The 20,576-nt window shown below is 49.3% G+C and overlaps 1 protein-coding gene across 7 annotated transcripts in view; it reads left to right on the top strand.

Annotated features, from left to right (window-relative positions):
* Window positions 1-20,576, top strand: part of Vrk3 (VRK serine/threonine kinase 3) — a 35,490-nt gene that overhangs the window by 3,458 nt on the left and 11,456 nt on the right. For all 7 annotated transcript variants that reach the window (XM_076575844.1, XM_042274377.2, XM_042274367.2 and 4 more), the window contains exons 3-12: window positions 6,830-6,969; window positions 8,897-9,046; window positions 10,541-10,735; window positions 11,730-11,794; window positions 14,115-14,181; window positions 15,277-15,361; window positions 15,971-16,076; window positions 18,173-18,265; window positions 19,305-19,437; window positions 20,379-20,499. In XM_076575844.1, coding sequence (XP_076431959.1) covers window positions 6,831-6,969; window positions 8,897-9,046; window positions 10,541-10,735; window positions 11,730-11,794; window positions 14,115-14,181; window positions 15,277-15,361; window positions 15,971-16,076; window positions 18,173-18,265; window positions 19,305-19,437; window positions 20,379-20,499 — 1,154 coding nt within the window. In that variant the 5' untranslated portion in view covers window position 6,830. The remainder of the gene's footprint in view (window positions 1-6,829; window positions 6,970-8,896; window positions 9,047-10,540; window positions 10,736-11,729; window positions 11,795-14,114; window positions 14,182-15,276; window positions 15,362-15,970; window positions 16,077-18,172; window positions 18,266-19,304; window positions 19,438-20,378; window positions 20,500-20,576) is intronic.

Raw genomic sequence — 20,576 nt, 5'->3', positions numbered from 1 at the left:
AGACACTAACAAAAATAACAATAAAAAAAAAATCTCTCCAGTGTTTATGCCTTTGACAAAACAGTTGTATAGTTGGTTTTTTTTACTCTTTACTCTTTGGGACACCCGCACCCTAATAATTACATGGAGACTTACTCTTTCTTTATGAATGCCCAGTCTTAGCTTGGCTTATTTATAGCCAGCTTTCCTAACTTAAATTATCCCATCTACCATTTACCTCTGAGCTTTTACCTTTCCATTCTGTATTCCTTCCCTTCCTTCTTATTCCATGTCTGGCTGGGTGGCTGGGTGGCTGGGTGGCTGGCTTCCAGCATCCTCTGCTCCTCCTTTTCTTGCTTCCTGCCCTTCTCTTTTTCTCTTATGTATTCTCTCTGCCTGCCAGCCCCACCTATCTCTCTCCTGCCTTGTTATTGGTGGTTCAGCTCTTTGTTAGACCATGAGGTGTTTTAAACAGGCAAAGAAACACAGCTTTACAGAGTTAAACAAATGCAACATAAAAGAATGCAATACATCTTTGCGTCATTAAACAAATGTTCCATAGCATAAACAAATGTAATACATCTTCAACTAATATTCTACAACACAGTTGTAGTAGTTCAAATTTGAAGTGTCCCCAACAGGTCTACGTGTCCAATTATGTGTTCACTTGCGTGGCCTCCAGCTGGCGATGCTGCTTTAGGTCATTGGCATGCAGCATGGCTAGCAGACCAAGGTCATGGACATGGAGCTTCTAGCTGCAGCTCTCTACTTCGTGGTCCAAACAAATGTGAACAGTCAAAGCCACATGTTCCTACTGCCATAGCCATGCGTTCTCTGCCTTCATGGGCCTGAACCAGGAGCCAAAATCATTTTTATACTGTTTGTCTATATTCTTTATGTGTACATATATACTGGTTAATTTTTTTTTCTGGTCAAGTTGACACAAGCTAGAGTCAGCTGGAAAGAGGGACCCTCAACTAAGTAAATGCCTCCATCAGACTAGCCTGTAGGCAAGTTTGGAATATTTTGTTAATGAAAAAAAATGAGGACATGACTGTTTCTAGGCATGGGTTTGAGGAGAAGGTTTATTGTAGATAGAAGGAAGAAAACAGCCAGAGGCAACTGGAAGAGTCCATACTGGACATGGCCTGAGTTGGGGCGAGGGTAGAGAGCAAGAGAGGAAGAGAAGAAAGAGGGAGGAAAGAGAGCACCTGGGAACCCAGAAAGCATGAGAACCAAGAGGCCACATAGCCAAAATGACTGGATTATATAGGGAAGAACAGCTGGGGAAGGCCAGTGAAGCTCAGGCTGGAGGCGTTCAAGGTGGGGGTGGGGTATGCCAGCCAGCATGACTCTGTAATAAGTACTGAGAGATGCTAGGAGAACCTGGCAGCCAGCATCCGCTTTGATATGTTAAATAGGTACCTCAGTTAGCCATTTGTCCTGAGTTTGATACCTAACTTTCTTGATTAAATATTGATGTGGGAAGGCCCAGCCCATTGTGGGTAGGTGCCAGCCATGGGCAGGTGGTCCAGGTTTGTTTAAGAAAGCAGGCTGAGCAAGTCATGGGGAGCCAGCCAGTGAGCAGCACCCCTCCATGTCCTCTGCTTCAGCTCCTGCTTGAGTTTCTGCACTAACTTCCCTCTATGATGGACTATAAATTATAAGATTAAATCAGTCCATTCCTCCCAGATCGATTCTGGTCATGGTGTTTATCACAGCAGTAGAAAGCTAACTGACAACATGTAAGTCTGTGGGTGGGGGTGACATGGGGTGCTTGTAGAGGACAGAGAGCAACTTGAATTAGTCTCCCTTCATTGTGTGGGACTTGGATAAAACTCAGATTGTTAGCCTGGCAGCAACTGCCTTAACCCACTGTGCCAGAGATTCTCAACCTGTGGGTCATTTCCCCTTTGGGGGAATCAAATGGCCCTTTCAGAGCGGTTACATATAAGATATCCTGTATATCAGATATTCACATTATGATTCATAGCAGTAGCATGTTCAAGTCTCATTATTAATTATGGAAGGTTGGCTATAGCTTAGGCTTGTTGCTGACTAGCTCTTAAAACTTAAAGTTATCCATATCTTTCAATCTACTGTAGCTGGAGTTTTCTCCAGTCCTGCCTGGGCCCGCAGCCTCTCAGACCCAAGTAAACACACAGAGGCTTATATCACTTACAAACTGTATGGCATGACAGGCTTCTTGCTATCTAGTTCTTGTATCTTAAATTAACCCATGATTCTTATTTATGTTTAGCCACATGGCTTGGTACCTTTTCTCAGTTCTGCCTTCACATCTTGCTTCTCATGGCGGCGCTAGCAATGTCCCCTGACTCAGCCTTCCACTTCCCAGAATTCTCTTCTCTGCTTATCCTGCCTATACTATACTTCCTGCCTGGCTACTGGCCAATCAACATTTTATTTATCAATCAATCAGAGCAGCACATTCACAGCATACAGAAAGACATCCCTAGTACTTCCCCTTTTCTTTTTTTCCAAAAAGGAAGGTTTTAACTTTAACATAGTAAAATTACATATAACAAAACAATTATTAAGCAAGAATTATAGTTATAACATCTAGTCTATTTGTATTTGGCAAAATTAAAGAAGATATCCTATCTATCCTATATTTGTGAGTCTAAGGTTTCATATCTAACTTATCTTTTATCATAACTAAGGAAATTATATCTATCTAGTCTTCAACTACATCAAAGGCCTCAGAAGGATATAATATTACCTGAGAAATGGGAGAAGGACGCAAGAAACTTTCAGGAGTCTTGTGAGAGTAGACAGAGACAGCTGCCAGCCTGGACAGTCATCCGAAGTTCTTCTGTAAAGTTGGGGCATCTATCTTCAGCCCACAGGCCTTGAGTCTCTCAGTCACTTCTCTCTGTGTCCTGTAGAATGTCTGGCAGTTTCCTCTGCGAAGCAGGAACCTGAAGGACTATTTTGCAAAACAGAGTTCAGTGGTCACCTTCCTATGGGTCCTGCATGTCCAGTCGATCAAGCAGTCCAGGCAATTTCTTGCCCAAATGGCTATTTTTGCCAAGAAAAAGATAAACTCCATATGGAGTGTCTTCACTGCCCATCCTCCTCTCTGAAGTAAACCAGTGCTGCCAGGAGCAGACATGTCTCACTGTCCAGAAAGTCTAAATTTTTAAAACATTTTAAATGCCATATTCTGTAGGTCTTTGAAGCGTGTGAAGATTACCTACCTAATTGAATTATATCTATGTATACCTAGAAAACTTAATATGACTATAAGTTTGACTATCATAGAATACTAATTATTAATCTGTATTTTTTAATTATCAATTACAATCTAAATGAGTTACATAAACATAATACCTCAAACGAGAGTAGAAATATATATACAGTGTAACAAAATTAAGTTTAAACTTGTGTCAGTACACTAAAATCCATAGCATTGTAAAACATTTCTAAACAAGTTGTTGCTCTTTAAAAGTAGGTTCATTAATCTACCCTTTCATCCTATCATATCTATACTATTCCCTTTTCTTTTTTAGAAAGAAATCACATTTATAATCAACCTGCTTTAAATAAAAATATTGGTTTTTCTCTGTCCCACACCAAAGAGCTCTTCTGATATGGGACAGAAGAATTTCCCGACCTTTTCTTTAGCAATATGCTTGGGTTTAGAGGAGGAGTGAGCCAGTTCCATCTTCAGTTCCATATTTGGGAATTTGGGCGTAGCTTCTCATACTACTTCCTGCTGGATGAGGGCACTGTACTCTTATGGGGACACAAAGAACATTTTAGGATTATGGAGTAGTCCGTGAGACTGTATTATCTGAGCCAGTTGCCTTGAAACCATTTTAGATAGTGGATCATCTGGGCCATGGTGTGATTGGAGACCTTTTCAGGGGGTCTTGGCTGGTCAAACTTTATGTATCTTAATCTGGAACAAATCCATAGTCTCTTGCTTTCTGTGGAAAAAAAAGCAGAGCCTCCTTTCCAAAGCAACATATTCTTAGATCCAAATTTTGAAGTCAAGGTACCTTTAAAATATACATATTGGTTTAACTGAGCAGCCTTTACAATCAAATGCCTTTCTGCAGTTAAAAATCCCAAAGACAACACAATCCAGATTCTCTGTGTGATATCCATCTTTATGTGGCTTATTTTTTATATTATTTTTACTTTCTCTTTAAAGACTTTACACACTTTTACACACATTGTAAACTATTCCATCTGAATCTGTCTTATTGTGAACCTCTTGCTTTAAACTGCAGTATTACTAGGACTGAAAGAGCAGCAGTGGCTGCCGGCTCCGCCCACCTCAGCTTTCCAGCACGGCAGAACTACGTTACTGCCAGCTCCGGAGGAACCACGCTCACCACTGGACTCTGGGAGGCAGTGGGTCTATGCCTCTATCAAAGCAGCGTGTAGCCCAGAAACCTTTTTTTTTTTTTTTTTTTTTTTTAACTAGCAAAACCTATATCCACCACACAGCATAGTGTGCAGCTTGGCGACACCATGTGGCGTAGCTCAAGCCTGTATGCCGAGAACCTGCATAGAGTAGCTCAAGCCCGCATATTGTGGTGTCTCGCCACCCACATGAGACATGAAGCAGGAACTTAGGTGGAAACTCGAGCCATTGGGTGCCATTTGTAGCTGAAGTTTTTTCCCTGCCTGCTTGGCTCCTGTGGCCCTGTGGCCACTGGTACCCAAGTAAACACACAGAGGCTTATGTTAATTACGAACTGTATGGCCTAGTGGCTCAAGCTTCCTGCTAGCTACATTTTACATCTTAAATTAACCCATGACTCTTATTTATGTTTAGCCACATGGCTTGGTACCTTTTCCCAGTTCTGCCTTCACATCTTGCTTCTCATGGCGGTGCTGGCAATGTCCCCTGACTCAGCCTTCCACTTCCCAGAATTCTTCTCTCTGCTTATCCCGCCTATACTATACTTCCTGCCTGGCTACTGGCCAGTCAGCATTTTATTTGTCAATCAGTCAGAGCAGCACATTCACAGCGTACAGAAAGACATCCCCAGCAATCTACGTTCTTTTATGTGGCTCAGTTAACTTTACTTTGTAATGCCCATGCTGCTTGCTCTGTGTCCTGGCATCTCCTCCCTTCTTCCCAGCATTCTCTCTGCCCCAGAAAATCCTGCCTAGCTATTGGCCATTTAGCTTTTTATTAACCAATCAGAGTGACACATCTTCACACTGTACAAAAAGATTATTCTACAAAATTACAGTAGCAAAAATTACAGTTATGAAATAGCAATGAAAATAATTTTGTGGTGGGTGGGTCACCATACATGAGGAACTGTATTAAAGGGTCATAGTGTTAAGAAGGTTGAGAACCACTGAACTAAGCCGTCTTGCCAGCCCTTGTGAGCCAGAATAATCAGAAAAGAACACAATAAATGTCTGACGGATTGTTTCACCAGCACTGCCAGCTGGGCCTGCTAACATCTGGGAATATAGCAGGATCTGAGAACAATCTTTGCAGCCCAGCATGTTACACTGCTCCATGATTGAAATAAAAGAGTCTTTTGCTCTGCCACAGCCATGGAGAAAGGAACTGCTCTATCTACTGTGGAATAATTCTTTTGCACACTATGAAGATATGTCTTTGCCAAGGCACCTTCTGATTAGTTTAATAAAAGAGCTGACTGGCCAATAGCTAGGCAAGAAGAGGTTTGGCAAGAGAGCCAAACTGAGAGGACACTGGGAGTCACCAGCAGACACAGAGGAAGCAGGAGATGATAAACAAACTGTACTGAAAAGAGGTACTGGGCCATGTGGTAGAACACAGATAAACATATGGGTTAACTTAAGATGTAAGAGCTAGTTAGTAACAAACCTGAGCTATTGGCCAAGGATTTATAATTAATAATAAGTCTCTTTGTAATTTTTTGGGCGTGGATGGTGGAGCTGACTAGTGGTCCTGACAAATAACTCCACCTACATTTCTCCTCTTTGCTGAGGCATCTTTAACTACTTGTCTAGATCACTTGTAGCTTTCAAAGGCAAGTTCTATAAGTCATCAGTAAGAAGAAACAGGCCCAAAAGGCTCTGAGATTCCAACATGGAAAGATAAAAAGGAAGCGCAGAAACAGCAATAACAGGGATCTGGGGAGGCAGCTCAGTTGGGAGAATGCTCACCCACCATGTACCCAGGTTCCTTTCTGTTGCTGTGATAAAACATTCTGACCAAATATAACTTACGGAAGAAAGGATTTCTTTGGCTTACATGTCTGTCATTGAAGGAGTCAGAGCATGAACTTGGCTTAGAAACTATGGAGGGACACTGCTTGCTGGCTCATGTTCATCTGGCTTTCTTTTACAGTCCAGGATCATCTACATCGGCAATGGTGCTGCCTGCAATGAGCTGGTCCATCTACATCAATCAAAACAATCCCCCCACATGCAAATCTGACCTAGACAATTCCTCAAATGAAGCTTTCCTCTCAAATGATTTTAGGCTCTGCCAAGTTGATAATTAAAGCTAACTAAGACACCAAGCAAATATAAAGAATCCTGAGTTCAATCCTCAGGGTTCACAGAAAAATCTGGCTGTGATAGTGTACACTAGTAATCCTAGTTCTGGTGATTCAGAGACGATGAGGGGTATTGGCGGGGGGGGGGGGGGGGGGTAATTCATGGACTGAATGACCAGACAGACTCGTCTATTTGACAAGCTACAGACCAGTGAGAGGCACTGTCTAAAACACAAGGTGTGTGGTACCTAGGGCACAACCCCCGAGGTTGACCTGCGGCCTCCACATGCACGCACAGGCCCTTTGCGGCTCCCTGCAGCTCGTGCTCTGGCTGGTGTCATCTGATTCCTGTCCCCCTTTCTTTGCTGCAGCATGATCTCCTTCTGTCCAGGCTGTGGCAAAAGTGTCAAAGGATCATTCAAGTTCTGCCCGTACTGTGGCAAGGCCCTGCCTGTAGAGGAGCATGCAGAAGCCCAGACTGGCACTCCGCGTCTTGTGTCATCCTTTCGAGGTAGGAACCAGCGAAGGCCGGCTCCATCCTGCAGTTTCTTACAGCTTCTGTAGTTTGGGCCATACTGTTGAAATCCCTGTCTACATACCTGTCAGAGGGTGGTCTCTGGGTCTCATGAGCACAAAAGGGAGGTTTCTGTTGCAGTTAAGCATGTTTGAAGAAGCAGAGGTAGCCATGGGAACACTGTTTAGCAAACAGTTTGACTGGACAGCTGTGTCACCCATTTCTTAGAGGAAAGATGTGGAGCTGAAACCAACAGGAACACAAGCCAGACTCATAAACTGCAGCCATCCCACGTCTACATAGTCCTGGTACCTCACCAGACCGTTAAACCATCACAGCGCAAGGCAGGAGTTGGACTATGTTGGATGCATATTAACACACTGAGTATTTAGTGTATATTTCTCGTTCCGGGGCACATGTGAGGTTTAGAAGACAGCTTACAGACGTCCGAATTCTCCCATGTGGGACCCGGGGATTGAACTCTTGTCATTAGGCTCAGTAGCAAGTCCTTTGACCCAGTGAGCCATCTTGCTGGGGCTTCTGTGCGTCTGGTCACCCTTGTGGTAGTTGTCAGCTGTCATGTTACTGGGGTGTGTCGCTCGTGCGCATGGATTATGATGAAGTTGAAGGGTGTCTGGAATCACTGAGTCCCCTTAGAATTGACAGCTGCTGCAGGTATGGTGGCTAAGCCTGTAATCCAAGCAAAAAGGCAACTTTAAAGTGGACTTCCTACACACACGAGCTGTATCCAGTTCAGCCCTGACTAGGTAGGAGAGCACAACAGTGGATCCTTCCATCCCTTGCACTGTACTTGCTGGCAAAAGACGCGAGTGCCGTTTCCACTTAGTGTCTCAATGGGAGCTCAGCAGTGACTTTCCTTACCTGAAAAGAACTGTTGTTCATTGGATAAGAAACTGCATGTGATTCAACTCTGCTTATGAAGAGCAATTCAACACTGGGTGCCCTAATGAAAAACAAACTCTGCTTTTGAGAGAAGAGTGCTCTTCTACTCTACTGTGTTTCCAAAAGGCCCGAACAGTGAAAGAAAAAAAAGGAAACTTTAAATACATACATATAAAAGCATATAAATACATATGCACATATATTTGCAGTCATTGCAATAAGAGACTTAGTGTATGCTTTAAATGGCAGACTAGATAGAGCTGGAGAATTTACTCAGAAGCTGGACACCATGGTACATACCTGTAATCTCAGCACTTGGAAGGCTGAGGAAGGAGAATTGGAATTTTCTTGAGTTTAAGACCAATCTAGGCCATATAGCAAGACCTTGTCTGTTTTTGGGGGTTGCGGGGGGATTGAGACAGGGTTTCTCTGTGTAGTCCTGGCTGCCCTGGAACTCACTCTGTAGACCAGGCTGGCCTCAAACTCACATAGATCCTCCTGCCTCTGCCTTCCAAGAACTGGGATTAAAGGTGTGCGCCACCAGCACCTAGCTGCAAAAACAAATTGCTGGGCCAGCAAGATAGCTCAGAATAGCAATGCTTGCTGCACAAGCCTGGTGAGCTGGGTTCACCCTTGGCAGACAGTGCAAGGAGAGAGCTGATTCCCAGAAGCTGTCATCTGACTTCCATGTGTGTGCACCATGGCATGCTCACACGTGTGTGTGTGTGTGTGTGTGTGTGTGTGTGTGCATGCACTCGCTCACACACACTGATAATACATTAAATCAAAAATTTCAATAAAGAAGTTGCTTAGAAGGCAGCAGAATGACAAGTGATGGAGGCTGGGGCTGGTGGAGGAAAGGTAATCAGGAGAAGGAGCACTCGGACAGTGGCTGTGGAGACAGCAGGACCGCTCTGCGAAGGTCAGAGGAGAGAGCGTGGCTGACCCTGAGCACAGAGTTCAGGATTGCCTGGGCCTGGGAGGCCTTCAGAGCTCTAATCTGCATTTGGTTCACCTTTAGGCTCGAGGCGAGAGCTGAACGCCAGCTCTGAAACCTCTCCCAAGAAAGTGAAATGGTCGCACACTGTCACCGCTCGCCCACACTCCCTCCTCTCTGACTGCGACAGTTCTGGGGCTGAAGAGACCTGGAATTCTCCTGAGAGAGCCACAGGTGAGAGCCGGGGCTGGCCTGTGTCTGGGTGGGGCAGAGAGGGGTCCTGGGACAATGTCTGGGACAAGGGGCTGGAGAGATGGCTCAGCAGCTAAGAGTACTTGGGGTCAGGTTCAGTTCCGAGCGTCATGTCTGACGACTCAACCTGTAGCTCCAACTCCAGGAGGGCCAGTGCTCTCTTCTGCTCCCACAGGCACTGCACATAAGTGAAATTACCCACCCCACACAAACACAATTACACAATTAAAAATAAAAATGAAATCGGAAAGTTAAAACCATATTCGAGAAAAAACCACTACTGTGTCATCTGAAACATCAGTCAGTCAGCCCTGCCTGGAACTTCTTCCCAGTGTCCCCTTCCTGTCCATCCCCACAGGGAACTTTCACACACCCAAGTGGACTCATTGTCCACAGTCCACGCTCTCTGCCCTGACTCTCACCACTCCACAAATCCAGCACCTGTCTTACATCTGCTATCATTTATCGTTCTGTATATTTTCTAGACAATTTCTTTTGTTTGTTTTTTTGAGACAGGTTCTCACTACATAGCCTAAGCTGGCCTGGAACTCACAGCTATCCTCCTGGTTCAGCCTCCCAAGTACTGGGATTATGGGCACATGCTATCACATTCAGTTTTTGAGTAGTTTCTTCATCTCTATCTTCCAATTTACAAATTCTTTCTCTAGCCATATCTAGCCTGCCTGCCATTTAAACTACATACTGTGTTTCTGACTCCATATCCCAGTAAATAGAAGAGCAACCTGAGGGACTATCCATCTCTAAGCTCTGCTAATCTGTTCCCTCAGATCAGCTTGCCTTCACCTCCTGCGGGCCTGTGATGCTCCCCAATTCCCACCATTTAGAGACCTAATCTCTTAGAATCCCTTCTGAGCTGGTGGAGTGTATATTGAGGCCTGTATTACCTCTGGCTAGACCTGCTCTCGTTTATCCACTCATCACTTTTGGTTCCATGTCCCTTGTACCTCTTTTCCTGGCCTACATGTTCTTTTTGGAAGGAACCATACAGGACTCATAATATCTTCCCAGCCAGTGCTGGGCAAGAGAGGCCTGATATCTGGGTGTCCTTCAAGATCAATCCTGAGTCTAACACTCTGGGCCCAACACATAGCCAAGACCCATTTTGGGGTGATTGTCTGTAATGTCCTTTCTCCCTGGCACACTTCTTTTAGCCAAAAAGACTGCTGTAGTGTACCCTCCCCCAGGAAGCCTTCCTTGACTTCTTCAAGCCGTCTATCTCTTCTGTCCCCAATATCCACCTTGATTGTGTCATCTCTGATCTGATTCTGACTGGTTCTGTCTAGGTCAGAATCCCCACCACACTGGGAGGGGTCCAGACCTGACCCATGAGGGCCTCCAATATTGTGGAACAAAGATCCTGACCTGTGGGAGCTCAGGGAGAATCCACAAACAGGAGTAGGGCCATGATTGGGCACTGCTTCTCTCCACGCGCTTTACCTGTCCGTCTCCCTGCAGGCACCTGGAGCAGGCCCCCGACCCCCAGAGGCAGCCCACAGTCCTCCAGGCTGAGTCCTAAGACACTGAAGCGGAGCCGAGTGACCACCTCACTCCAGGCTTTGCCCCCGGGGACATGGCTGACCGACAAGAAAGGGCAGCACTGGACCCTTGGGGCCCTCCAGACCCGGGATGACCAAGGCATTCTCTACGAAGGTACACACTGTCTGTCCCAGTGCACAGGGGTGTGCCAGGCCACGTAGCACCACACAGATGGTGCGCAATACCCAAGGACAGCAACTTCAAGGAGGAAAGCTCAGCTTAGGCTCGGGACTTGACCAGTTCTAGTCCATCATGGTAGGGAGCGCACAGGAACCAGAGGAAAGGGTCACAGGGAGTGACCAAGGCAAGGGATGACCCTCCCTCCAGCTTGGCCCCACCTCCCAGAGATGGTATTATATTTGAATCCTTCAAAGGACTAACCCATTGTTAAGGGCAGAGCCCTCAGGGCCTCCTTAGGTCTGGAAGTCACCGCAGAGTCTCCCGGGACTGCACTCCCTAGCCTCGCTGCTGCTCCTCAGGCCCGTCAAGTCGATGGTCAAGAAGGAAGCATCAGGGCTGGGGTGTGGAGGAGGTGGCTGTCCTACTCACGTTCTGTTGGAGCCCTGCCGAAAAGTCACTTAGGGGAGAAGGAGGTGGATTTGGTTCACAGTGCCAGTTCATGGTAACAGGGAAATTAAAGCAGGAGCTTGAGGGCGCTGGTCACAACCATAAAGAACAAAGGCCGAAACTGAATGCGTGTTTGTTTTTGTGCTCAGCTTGATGTCTCCACTCTTAATAGCTCAGGACACCTTCCTAGGGAATGGTGCCACCCACGATGGACTTAGTTTTCCCACGTCAGTTAAGACAATCCCCCACAGGCCAACCTGTGTAGACAATCCCTCATCGAGATTTTCTTCCCAGCTAATCTAGGGTGTGTCAAGTTGACAGATCTGTCACACTTGCCTAATGCAAGACTCTAGATTCAATCCCTGGAACTTTGAAGAGAGGAGGGAGAGAGGCAGAGAACCATGAGGGAACAGGTGTTGAGGACCAAGGATGCACTTCCCCATGGGAAGCAGAGAACTGGCTCCGGGTTCTGAGCAGCTTGGGGATCAGTGGCCCTGACACTCCCTCGAGTTCTGATGTTTCTCTCTTTGCCATTCTACAGCCAAGCCCACTTTTGCCCTCCTCTCTGAATCAGGGACCCAGAAGCAGAGGTTCTCACTCAAGCTGGTGAGTGGTCCAAGGGCAACTCAGAAGGGAGGGTGGAGGGCTTTCAGAGTAACCCTTGACCTCTGAGTTCCCTTGCAGCCTGGGGAGCCCACCCTGAAAACAGGGTGCTCCTAGTCTGTGAGGAGCCATGGGACTCTGACCAGGCACACTCCTCTTCACTCGGGAGCAGAGGTGAGGCTCGCCCCTGCACCTGCCTTTGATGGTTCCTGGTCATGTGACCCTGACCCCACTGAGCTCCAAGATCAGTGCTGTTGGCTTCCTGTGGCTACCTGCTCACTGCTTCTGCTTCCTACACAGAGGATGTTTGTCAGGCACTGTGTGTGTCAGCTTTTTGTGACGAAATTTCTGTGTAAAACACATCAAGGGAGGAAGGATTTATTTGGTTCATGATTTTGGTAATATGAGTTTATCGTGTGGGGAGGGTGTTGCCAAGCAGAGCACCTCACTTGGCAATCATGGGGGGAAGGTGTAGCCAAGAGCAGCTCTTGTAGCAGCCAAGAAGCCGAGTCCGAGAGAGCATGAGCAAGAGGATGTGGAGGGGAACATGTCCAGCCCCCTGAGGCCTAGTGCCCTCCGCTTCAGGTTCCTACGTGACGGACCCCAGCCAGGTGAATCCCGGGCACGTCACTGCGCTCTGTCAGCAAGTCTGAGGTCGCCACTGCATCCCAAACGTAACACACGAGAAGACAGGAACGGAGAGAGAAGGGGAGAGGGAAAGAGGCAGGCAAGAAAGAGTCAGAGCGGGGTGCAGCTCGGGAAGTACAGTACCTGCCCCGCACACAGCCCTGGGCTCTGTCAGCAGCGCTGCGAAGCGAGGGGTGTGCTTGCCTGTCATCCCTGCACTTAGAGCGCGGAGGCAGGGGGATCAAGAACTCAGTCTTCAGCTACACCAAGAGTTTGAGGCCAGCGTTGGATACATGAGGCTATGTCCTAGAAGAGTACGGGGCTGTGGAGGTGGGGGAGAAAGAGAGGGGAAGGGGGAAAGGAGAGAGGGCTATCGGACAGGCACCCGGCTGTGTTTACTGCTGTGACCTTTAGAGCCGAGGTAGAATAGTATATATAGTTAGAAGATTTGGCTTGATGTGTGTCCCGTGTGTGTGTGTGGTGTGTGTGTGTGTGTGTGTGTGTGTGTGTGTGTGTGTGTGCCCAAACTTTTTTTTTTTTTTTTTGGTTTTTCGAGACAGGGTTTCTCTGTGTAGCTTTGCGCCTTTCCTGGAACTCACTTGGTAGGTGTGTCCCCAGTCTTTAAAGTCTATGAATTTTATTTTATGTGTATAAATATTTTGCCTGCATGAATATTTTGGTACCACTTGCATGTTTGGTGCCCACAGAGACCAGAAGAGGGTGTCAGGTCCCCTAGAGCTGGAGTTGCAGGTGGCTGAGAGCTGCCTGGTGTGGGGTCTGGGAATCAAACCTGAGTCCTCTGCAAAGCAGCCAGGGCTCTAACCACTGAGCCGTCCCTTCAGCCCCGACACACTGTGGGTTTTTTTTTTTTTGGTTGTTGTTGTTTTGTTTTGTTTTGTTTTGTTTGAGACTGATTCTCAGTAACTAGACCAGGTTGGTCTGGAACTCCTGGCACGCCTTCATTGGCCAGAACTTGGTCGTGAAGCTGTGCCTCATTGCAAAGCAGGCTAGGAAATGAAGTTTTATGTAAGGTCCACATGTCTAGGGCAAACTTGTGGATCTTACCATAATAAAATAATCAAAGGGAGGTGAAGTGTGGTCCTGATTAGTTGTAACAGTAGGAACCCAGAGTCAGATATCAGGGTGAAAGCTGAACCTCTTACCTCTAGGAAATCTCAGACCAAAATGGTAAGGATCCTGTCTCTAAGAATCCTCAGACTGAATGGGGGCGAGATCCTGTCTCTACCCGGCTTATATTCCTGTCTCCACCTCCCTAGTTCTGGGATCAAAGGTGTGAGCCACCCATGTACTAGGTTCAAAGGCATGCACCACCACTGCCCGACTGTTTCTTTTTTAGACTGATTCAACCTCATGTAGCTCAGGGTAGCCTTGAACTCCTGATCTTCTACTTCCTCCCCAGTGCTGGGATTAAAGGTGTGTGCTACCACTGCCTGTCCTCTATGGCTAACCCTCCGATCTCCAGGCAAGCTTTGTCAGAACACGAACAAAATATCACATATCAGGGAGGGGGGTACTGAGCAGCACAGCCTGCTCAGTCACGATTCCCCGGGAACTGTCCTCCTACGGGGACAGGAAGAGACGGAGTTTGTCGGTGTGGCACTGGGTCTTGCTGGGAATCTGGGGCCCTTGTCCAGGGGGTTTGGTGTGACAGCCTCTGCCCTCCTCTCACCCCCAGGACTCCAAGGATGGGCGCCTTTTCAATGAGCAGAACTTCCTGCAGAGGGCAGCCAAGCCTGCGCAAGGTATTCCATGGGGACCAGGCAGGAGAGTTGAGGTTGGGTGACAGATCCTCCAGGTATTCAGTGATGTGGTGGCCAGAGCCCTGGGTGTGCGTCCACTTGCGCCCACAGCCTGACACCCATCTCCTTCAACCCTCGGAAGACAGGCGGGGCTGGCCTGTAGCAGCTCTGGAGAGACCAGTGGTGACTGTCATGAACGCTGTGTGCTGACTGTCACATCACTGGTTGTTAGGGAAATTTTTAAATCAAATTGGTTACATTCCGAAGAAACATACTCCTAATGCCTGGGGTCCGAGTATTTTTTTCTGTCTTCTGTTAGCCGTACTCTCTGGGTTCTATAAACCTGTCATGTTGTGAGGAACCACGCGCACATGCTCTGCCCCTCTCCAACTGCATTCATTCCTGTTGTGCAGCCCCTGGAGACGGCCCGCTGGGCAGTATTTACCCCATAGGTGGTAGCTGAACTCCGGCCTTGCCAGCCCGCACTGGCAGATCCCAGCATACCCGCTCTAGCCCAGGGGCTCAGTGAGGTATGGCTGGCTAGACTTCTATTAATCTTGCCAGCTCTGCACGTAAACTCAGAGATCACCCTGTCCTCCCTTCCCTCCTTCCTTCCTTCCTTTCGTTATTTTGAGACTGGGTCTCATGTAGCCCTGGGTCTCTTGAACTGGAAATGTAGTCAAGGATGACCTTGAACTCCTGATCCTCCTGCCTCCACCTCCTGAGTACTGGGATTTCCAGTGTGCTCGACCACATTCTGTTTTATGCAGTGCTGGGGATGGGACCCAGGACGTTGTCCGTGCTAGGCAGGCGCCCTACCAGCTGAGCCATAGAAGCCCTTCTCTGTTGCTCTAACCTCTTGCCCTCATGCCTGCCTTTTGCATGCTTGCTTGAAATTACTGGCAGACATGGATCACAGATGTGCCCACCCTGGCCGCACTTCTTCTCACTGTCACCCAGAAGGATGCCATACAGTGAGGACAAATGAAGAGACCCAGAGTCTGGTCTGGGCTCTCTCTGCTTCTGACCTAGGCAGGGCTTGTTCCCGTGAGCCTGGCATCCGGCTGTGAACCTGACCTGATTCTCTGCCTCCCGCAGTGAACAAGTGGAAGAAACAGTTCTTGGTTCCGCTCCTGGCCATCCCCACCTGCGTCGGCTTTGGCATTCACCAGGACAAGTACAGGTAAGCCACCTCACTTGCTACCCAACCCCTACCCACCCACTGGGCCCTCTGCTGCGTGAATGGGCATTTCTCACGGGGACAGCTTTGCCTCCAGAATAGGGCTGTGGCTCATGACTAGGGTAGTCCAGCTTTTCAAGTGATGAGTTTCAGTCAGCTTGGCTTCCAGAGCCACAGCTGACCTGGGCCTGTGTTCCAGCAAAGGCCCCCTGCCTGTAATGGTGCTTTTCTTTTCTCTGGGCAGCAGAGGGGAGGGGACAAGAGCAAGGTGGGGCAAAGCAGCAAAGAGCGAGGCTAAGAGACCCAAGAGTAAGGGCTGGCATACCTGAGGCCCCCGCTGGCTGAGAACTGGGGTGCGGGAGTGGGGACAATAAACGGATCTGTTTACGGTTTGGCCGAGAACTGAGAGGTGAAGAACCCAAGCTCTCAGACCTGCCCAGGGCAGTGTGAGTGCTCACAGGATAGGGGGACGGTGAGCTCAAAGGTAGGTACACAGCTGTAGGTTAGCAGTGCTGGGGATAAGTGTTCGAACTCACCTGCCCTGTCCCTGTGGGATACCTTGCCGGGCTCGACATCCCGCATCTCCAGCTCCCATGGTTCTCTGTCTTCTAGGTTCCTGGTGTTCCCCAGCCTGGGGAGGAGCCTTCAGTCAGCCCTGGATGACAACCCAAAGCATGTGATATCAGAGAGATGTGTGCTGCAGGTGGCCTGCAGGCTGGTATGTATCTCAGGACCACTCCTCATCCTCTTCAAACCCCAGCTTCCCCATCAGGCAGATGGATTCATCTTCATGGGTGCAGGGAGGCCAGCACACCAGTGGTCTAGTCGGATGGGTGATGATGTTCCTTGAATCAGCCTGGAGGCCCAGCCTGGAACAAAGTGCAGGCCATGTATTTGAGCCTGGACTCTCGGGAAGAGTGGGAACCGTTAAGATGCTGGGTGGAAGAATGGTGATGGTATGTAGAAGAGAAGTTTCTAGGCCAAGGAGACAGCTTGGGCCAAGGCTTGTGTCTTGCTTACTTTTTTATTGCTAAGACACTGTGACCAAGGCCCCCTTAAGGAAGAGTTTATTAGGGTTTACAGTTTCAGAGAGTCCGAGTCCATGATGGCAGCATGGCCGAGCGGTGAGAAGGCAGCGGAAGCAGCTGAGCACTCACACCTTAGAACCCGAAACAGAGGTAGAGATGCACTGGGAATGTAGGGGCTTCTGAAACCCCAGGACACCTTCTCCGACAAGGCCACACCTAACATCGAATTCCTCTCAAACAGTTCCACCAACTAGGGACCAAGTTTTCAAACACCCGAGACCATTGAGGACATCTCATTCAGACCACCACAGCTTGTACAGAGACGTTACTCATTCCCACATTCATTCATTCATTCACTCATTCATGCTTGTACTAAATGGTCACCAAGTACCCGGCGTTCTCTGTCTGAGATGGAGTAGAGAGTAGCCCTTCCTGTCTTCATGTCTTCATTCTCACAGTTACATGGACAGGGCTCTGGTAAACAGTTGGCTTTTAGAAATGACCCCTGCTTGCCAGTAGCCCTGGTGGCGCACACCTTTAGTCCCAGCACCGGGAGGCAGAGGTAGGCGGATCTCTGTGAGTTCGAGGCCAGCCTGTCTACAGAGTGAGTTCCAGGACAGCCAGTGCAACACATCCTGTCTCAAAACAACAAAAACAAATGACCCTGCTTAAGAAGAATGAGAAGCTCCATCACCACATGGCCGGTGATGTCAGACCAAGGGAGTGATGTGCTCGTTAGGTGAGGCACGGTCCTGGCGGTCTGTAGTGGGGCGGGGGTGGGGTCAGTGTGTGCAGAGTCCATCACACAGTCGCAGATACCAGGTAAGGAGCAGGGAATGCTGGGAGCACAGGAACACTGGGCAGGTGAGGCAGAAAGACCTCGGGTCTGCCATGTCGGGTAGAGCTGGAACAAGGAAACCAGAGGCAAGATGAAGGCTCCGGTGGAGAGGGTGGGGCTGGCGGAGCGTCCTGGGGGGGGGGGGCGGATACTAGAACAAGTGGCCCCAGGGTCAAGGAGGGGTCTGGAGATAGAAGCAGGATGATGTGACTGACACCCATGGAGCCTCATGACAGTCCAGGGCTCAGTGTAAAAGTTGGAGCTGGAGATGTAGCGGAAGTTGCTGGGAAGGGGTGTGGCTCAGCAGCAGAGCTACTACTAGAACCCCAGTAAGGGGCTTAACAGTTGGCTTCTCAGAAAACGAGCAGAGCTCTGATGGCGGAGGGTGCTAGTTACTCCTGCAGAGGGCGTCAGGTCCGCACAGGAGGTGGGTGGAAAGGCAAGCACCAGCCAAGTGCTGGGTTGTCGGGGGGTGGGGGGGGGCGGGGGGGGGGAGTGTGGGTAGGTGGGGGGGGGTTGTTGTTGTTTTGAGACAGGGTTTCTTTGTTTAACAGCCCTGGCTGTCCTGGAACTCACTTTGTAGACGAGGCTGGCCTTGAACTCACAGAAATCCTCCTGCCACTGCCTCCCAAGTGCTAGGATTAATGGCGTGCGCCACCATGCCTGGCTAATCGCTCATTTCTTTAGAAAGTTTAACTTGAGCCATGTTCAGGCATGCTACTACAGTGAACTTCCTCATGCTACACTAGAACGTGACAGGATACCCCCTGCAGCGCCCCCTAGGTTGACAGGATAGCCCTGCAGTGATCCCTAGGTTGACAGGATAGCCCTGCAGTGATCCCTAGGTTGACAGGATAGCCCTGCAGTGATCCCTAGGTTAACAGTTTTGCTCCTTTCCCATTATCATGGCCCTGTCAATCATACCACCTCAACACCTTCTTCCTCCAGCTGGATGCTCTAGAGTTCCTCCACGAAAATGAGTATGTTCACGGGAACCTGACAGCCGAGAATGTCTTTGTGAATCCAGAGGATCTAAGCCAGGTGAGAGCCAGACCCCTCCAACACACATACACGCGTGAACGCACACACGCACGCACAAGCACCCTTTTTTGTGGTGCTGGGATGTGGCTCCATTGGTGCGGTGCTTGCCCAGAATACATAAAACCCTGGCTTCCGTCTCTGAGCCACATAAACTGGGCATGTTGGCACACACCTGTCATCCTAGCATTCAGGGAGTAGATACAGGAGGGTCAGGAGTTCAGTCACCCTAAGCCAGATGTGGTGGCGCACACCTTTAATCCCAACACTCAGAAGGCAGAGACAGGTTATCTCTGTGAGTTCAAGGACAGCCTAGTCTACATAGTGAGTTCCAGTACAGCCAGGGCTATATATAGACCCTATCTCAAACAACAGCAGCAACAACAAAAAATTCAGTCATCCTCAAATGCATATGCAGTTCCAGGTCAGCCTGGCGTATATGAGCCCTGTCTCCAAGAACAGTCAGTGTTACAATGTGGACATGAAGCATCTTCCCACCGGCTCAGGTGCCGGTGGTACTTTCAGAGCTGAGGCAGGTGGGGTGCTGGGCGGCCAGGCAAAGGCAAGAGAACAAAGCAGCTTAGGTGTTAAGTTCAGTCCTCAGAGGTGAGGTTTGTGTGTGCCTGGATCAGAGGACGCTGCCACCACATTAGACTTCTTTATTGGTGGAGCCGTCATTTGGGGGTGTCTTTGCAAGGTGATGGAGATCAGGAGTGGGGCTCCAGGAGCATGCCTTTCAAGGATGTATCCTGTATTGTTCCTGTTTCCCCTCCATTGCTCTCTCTGCTCCCCAGCCTCTGAGGTGAGCGGTCCCCACTACACCCCTGGTCCACCGTGATGTTCAGTCTCACCTGAGGCCCAAAGCAGGGATGCAGCTGAGTTTATGCCTGACCTCCTGCAACCAATAGGCAGCCCCACGTCTCCCCTTTACAGCTGTCGGGGGTTGGATGGGCGGCCGCTGACACAGGCTCTGTGCCCACACTGGGGTCTGACACCAAGGTTGCAGTCCTAACCTCAGGTCTGTGTGCCTCCTTGTCCACAGGTGACCCTGGTGGGCTATGGCTTCACCTTCCGCTACTGCCCAGGTGGCAAGCATGTGGCCTACAAAGAAGGCAGCAGGAGCCCCCATGAGGGAGACCTGGAGTTCATTAGTGTGGACACGCACAAGGGATGTGGTGAGAGACTCAGCCCCATGGCACTCAGTTCTCGTCCTGGGCAGCTTTATGGGTTCTTAGTCAAGGGCCGTAAAGGGTGCCCTGATGGGGACTGGGAGTATAGACAGTGTCCTGGCCATGTGAAGGCTTTGTCACCTTCAGCAGGGAGAACTGGATGGTGGCCTTTGAGCAGTGGGGATTTGGGGTTTAGGACAAAGGACAGCAGCTTTGTCGCACTTCCAGAGGCTCAGAGACTGAGACCAGTCTGGTGGAGGTGATGAGTGCTGCCTTAGGGTCACTAGGAATGCAGGTGTAGAAATGGGGCCGTCCATTACTGGAGCGTGAGACCTTTGTGGCATCATGAGAGTTAAGCCTTGAACAAGAAAGGATCCTGTTCCCCATGGGAGTGACAGGAGGGTGACAGCCCTAGACAGATTCTCCAGCCCTCTTTCTTGAACCTCAGTATCATGACCATCCATCTGCCTGTGTCTGCCTTCATCCGACTGTGGTCCCTGAGCGGCGTGGTGCCTGTGCTGCACCGGGGCGGGCAGTGAGGCTTCTGCTACTTAACTTAGCACTCAGTGTCTGAACAGGGAGTTAGCAGGGGAAAGGAAAGTGTTGGCCCCTGCTGCTGGCTTCTCTGCCCTGTCCTGTCTCCGCTAGGATGAGGTGGCTCCACGCTGCGTCTTTTCCCACTACCTGTCTGGGAAATGCGCTCCTGTCCGTTTGGGAGATGAGAGGCCAGGCCTGGCGCACAGGCCCCCAGAGCTCACTGGATAAGTGTATTCACAAAAGATGACTAGATGGAGGAATTGGGGTACTGGTGTAGGTGACAGGCAACAGAGTGTGTGAGAGTCATGGGGAGAATAAGGGGGGCTGGGACTGAGCAGTGATGGCTAAGACAGCCTTCCATGGATGGTGGGGCATCCAGACTGAGCCCCACCTCTCCCTTTTCTCCCCAGGGCCGTCCCGCCGCAGCGACCTCCAGACCTTGGGCTACTGTATGCTCAAGTGGTTCTATGGGTCCCTGCCATGGACAAACTGCCTTCCCAACACCGAGGAGATCACTAGGCAGAAGCAGAAGTGAGTGTAAGGGTCTGTAGCACCCAGTATGAGCCCAGGCACTTCTTCAGGGAGGGGAGGAACTCAGATCCCAGCAG

Source organism: Peromyscus maniculatus, chromosome 1, assembly GCF_049852395.1.
Source record: "Peromyscus maniculatus bairdii isolate BWxNUB_F1_BW_parent chromosome 1, HU_Pman_BW_mat_3.1, whole genome shotgun sequence".
NCBI classification, from domain to species: domain Eukaryota; kingdom Metazoa; phylum Chordata; class Mammalia; order Rodentia; family Cricetidae; genus Peromyscus; species Peromyscus maniculatus.
The sequence above is the reverse complement of the archived record's forward strand: the minus strand, read 5'-3'. Positions and strand labels throughout refer to the sequence as shown.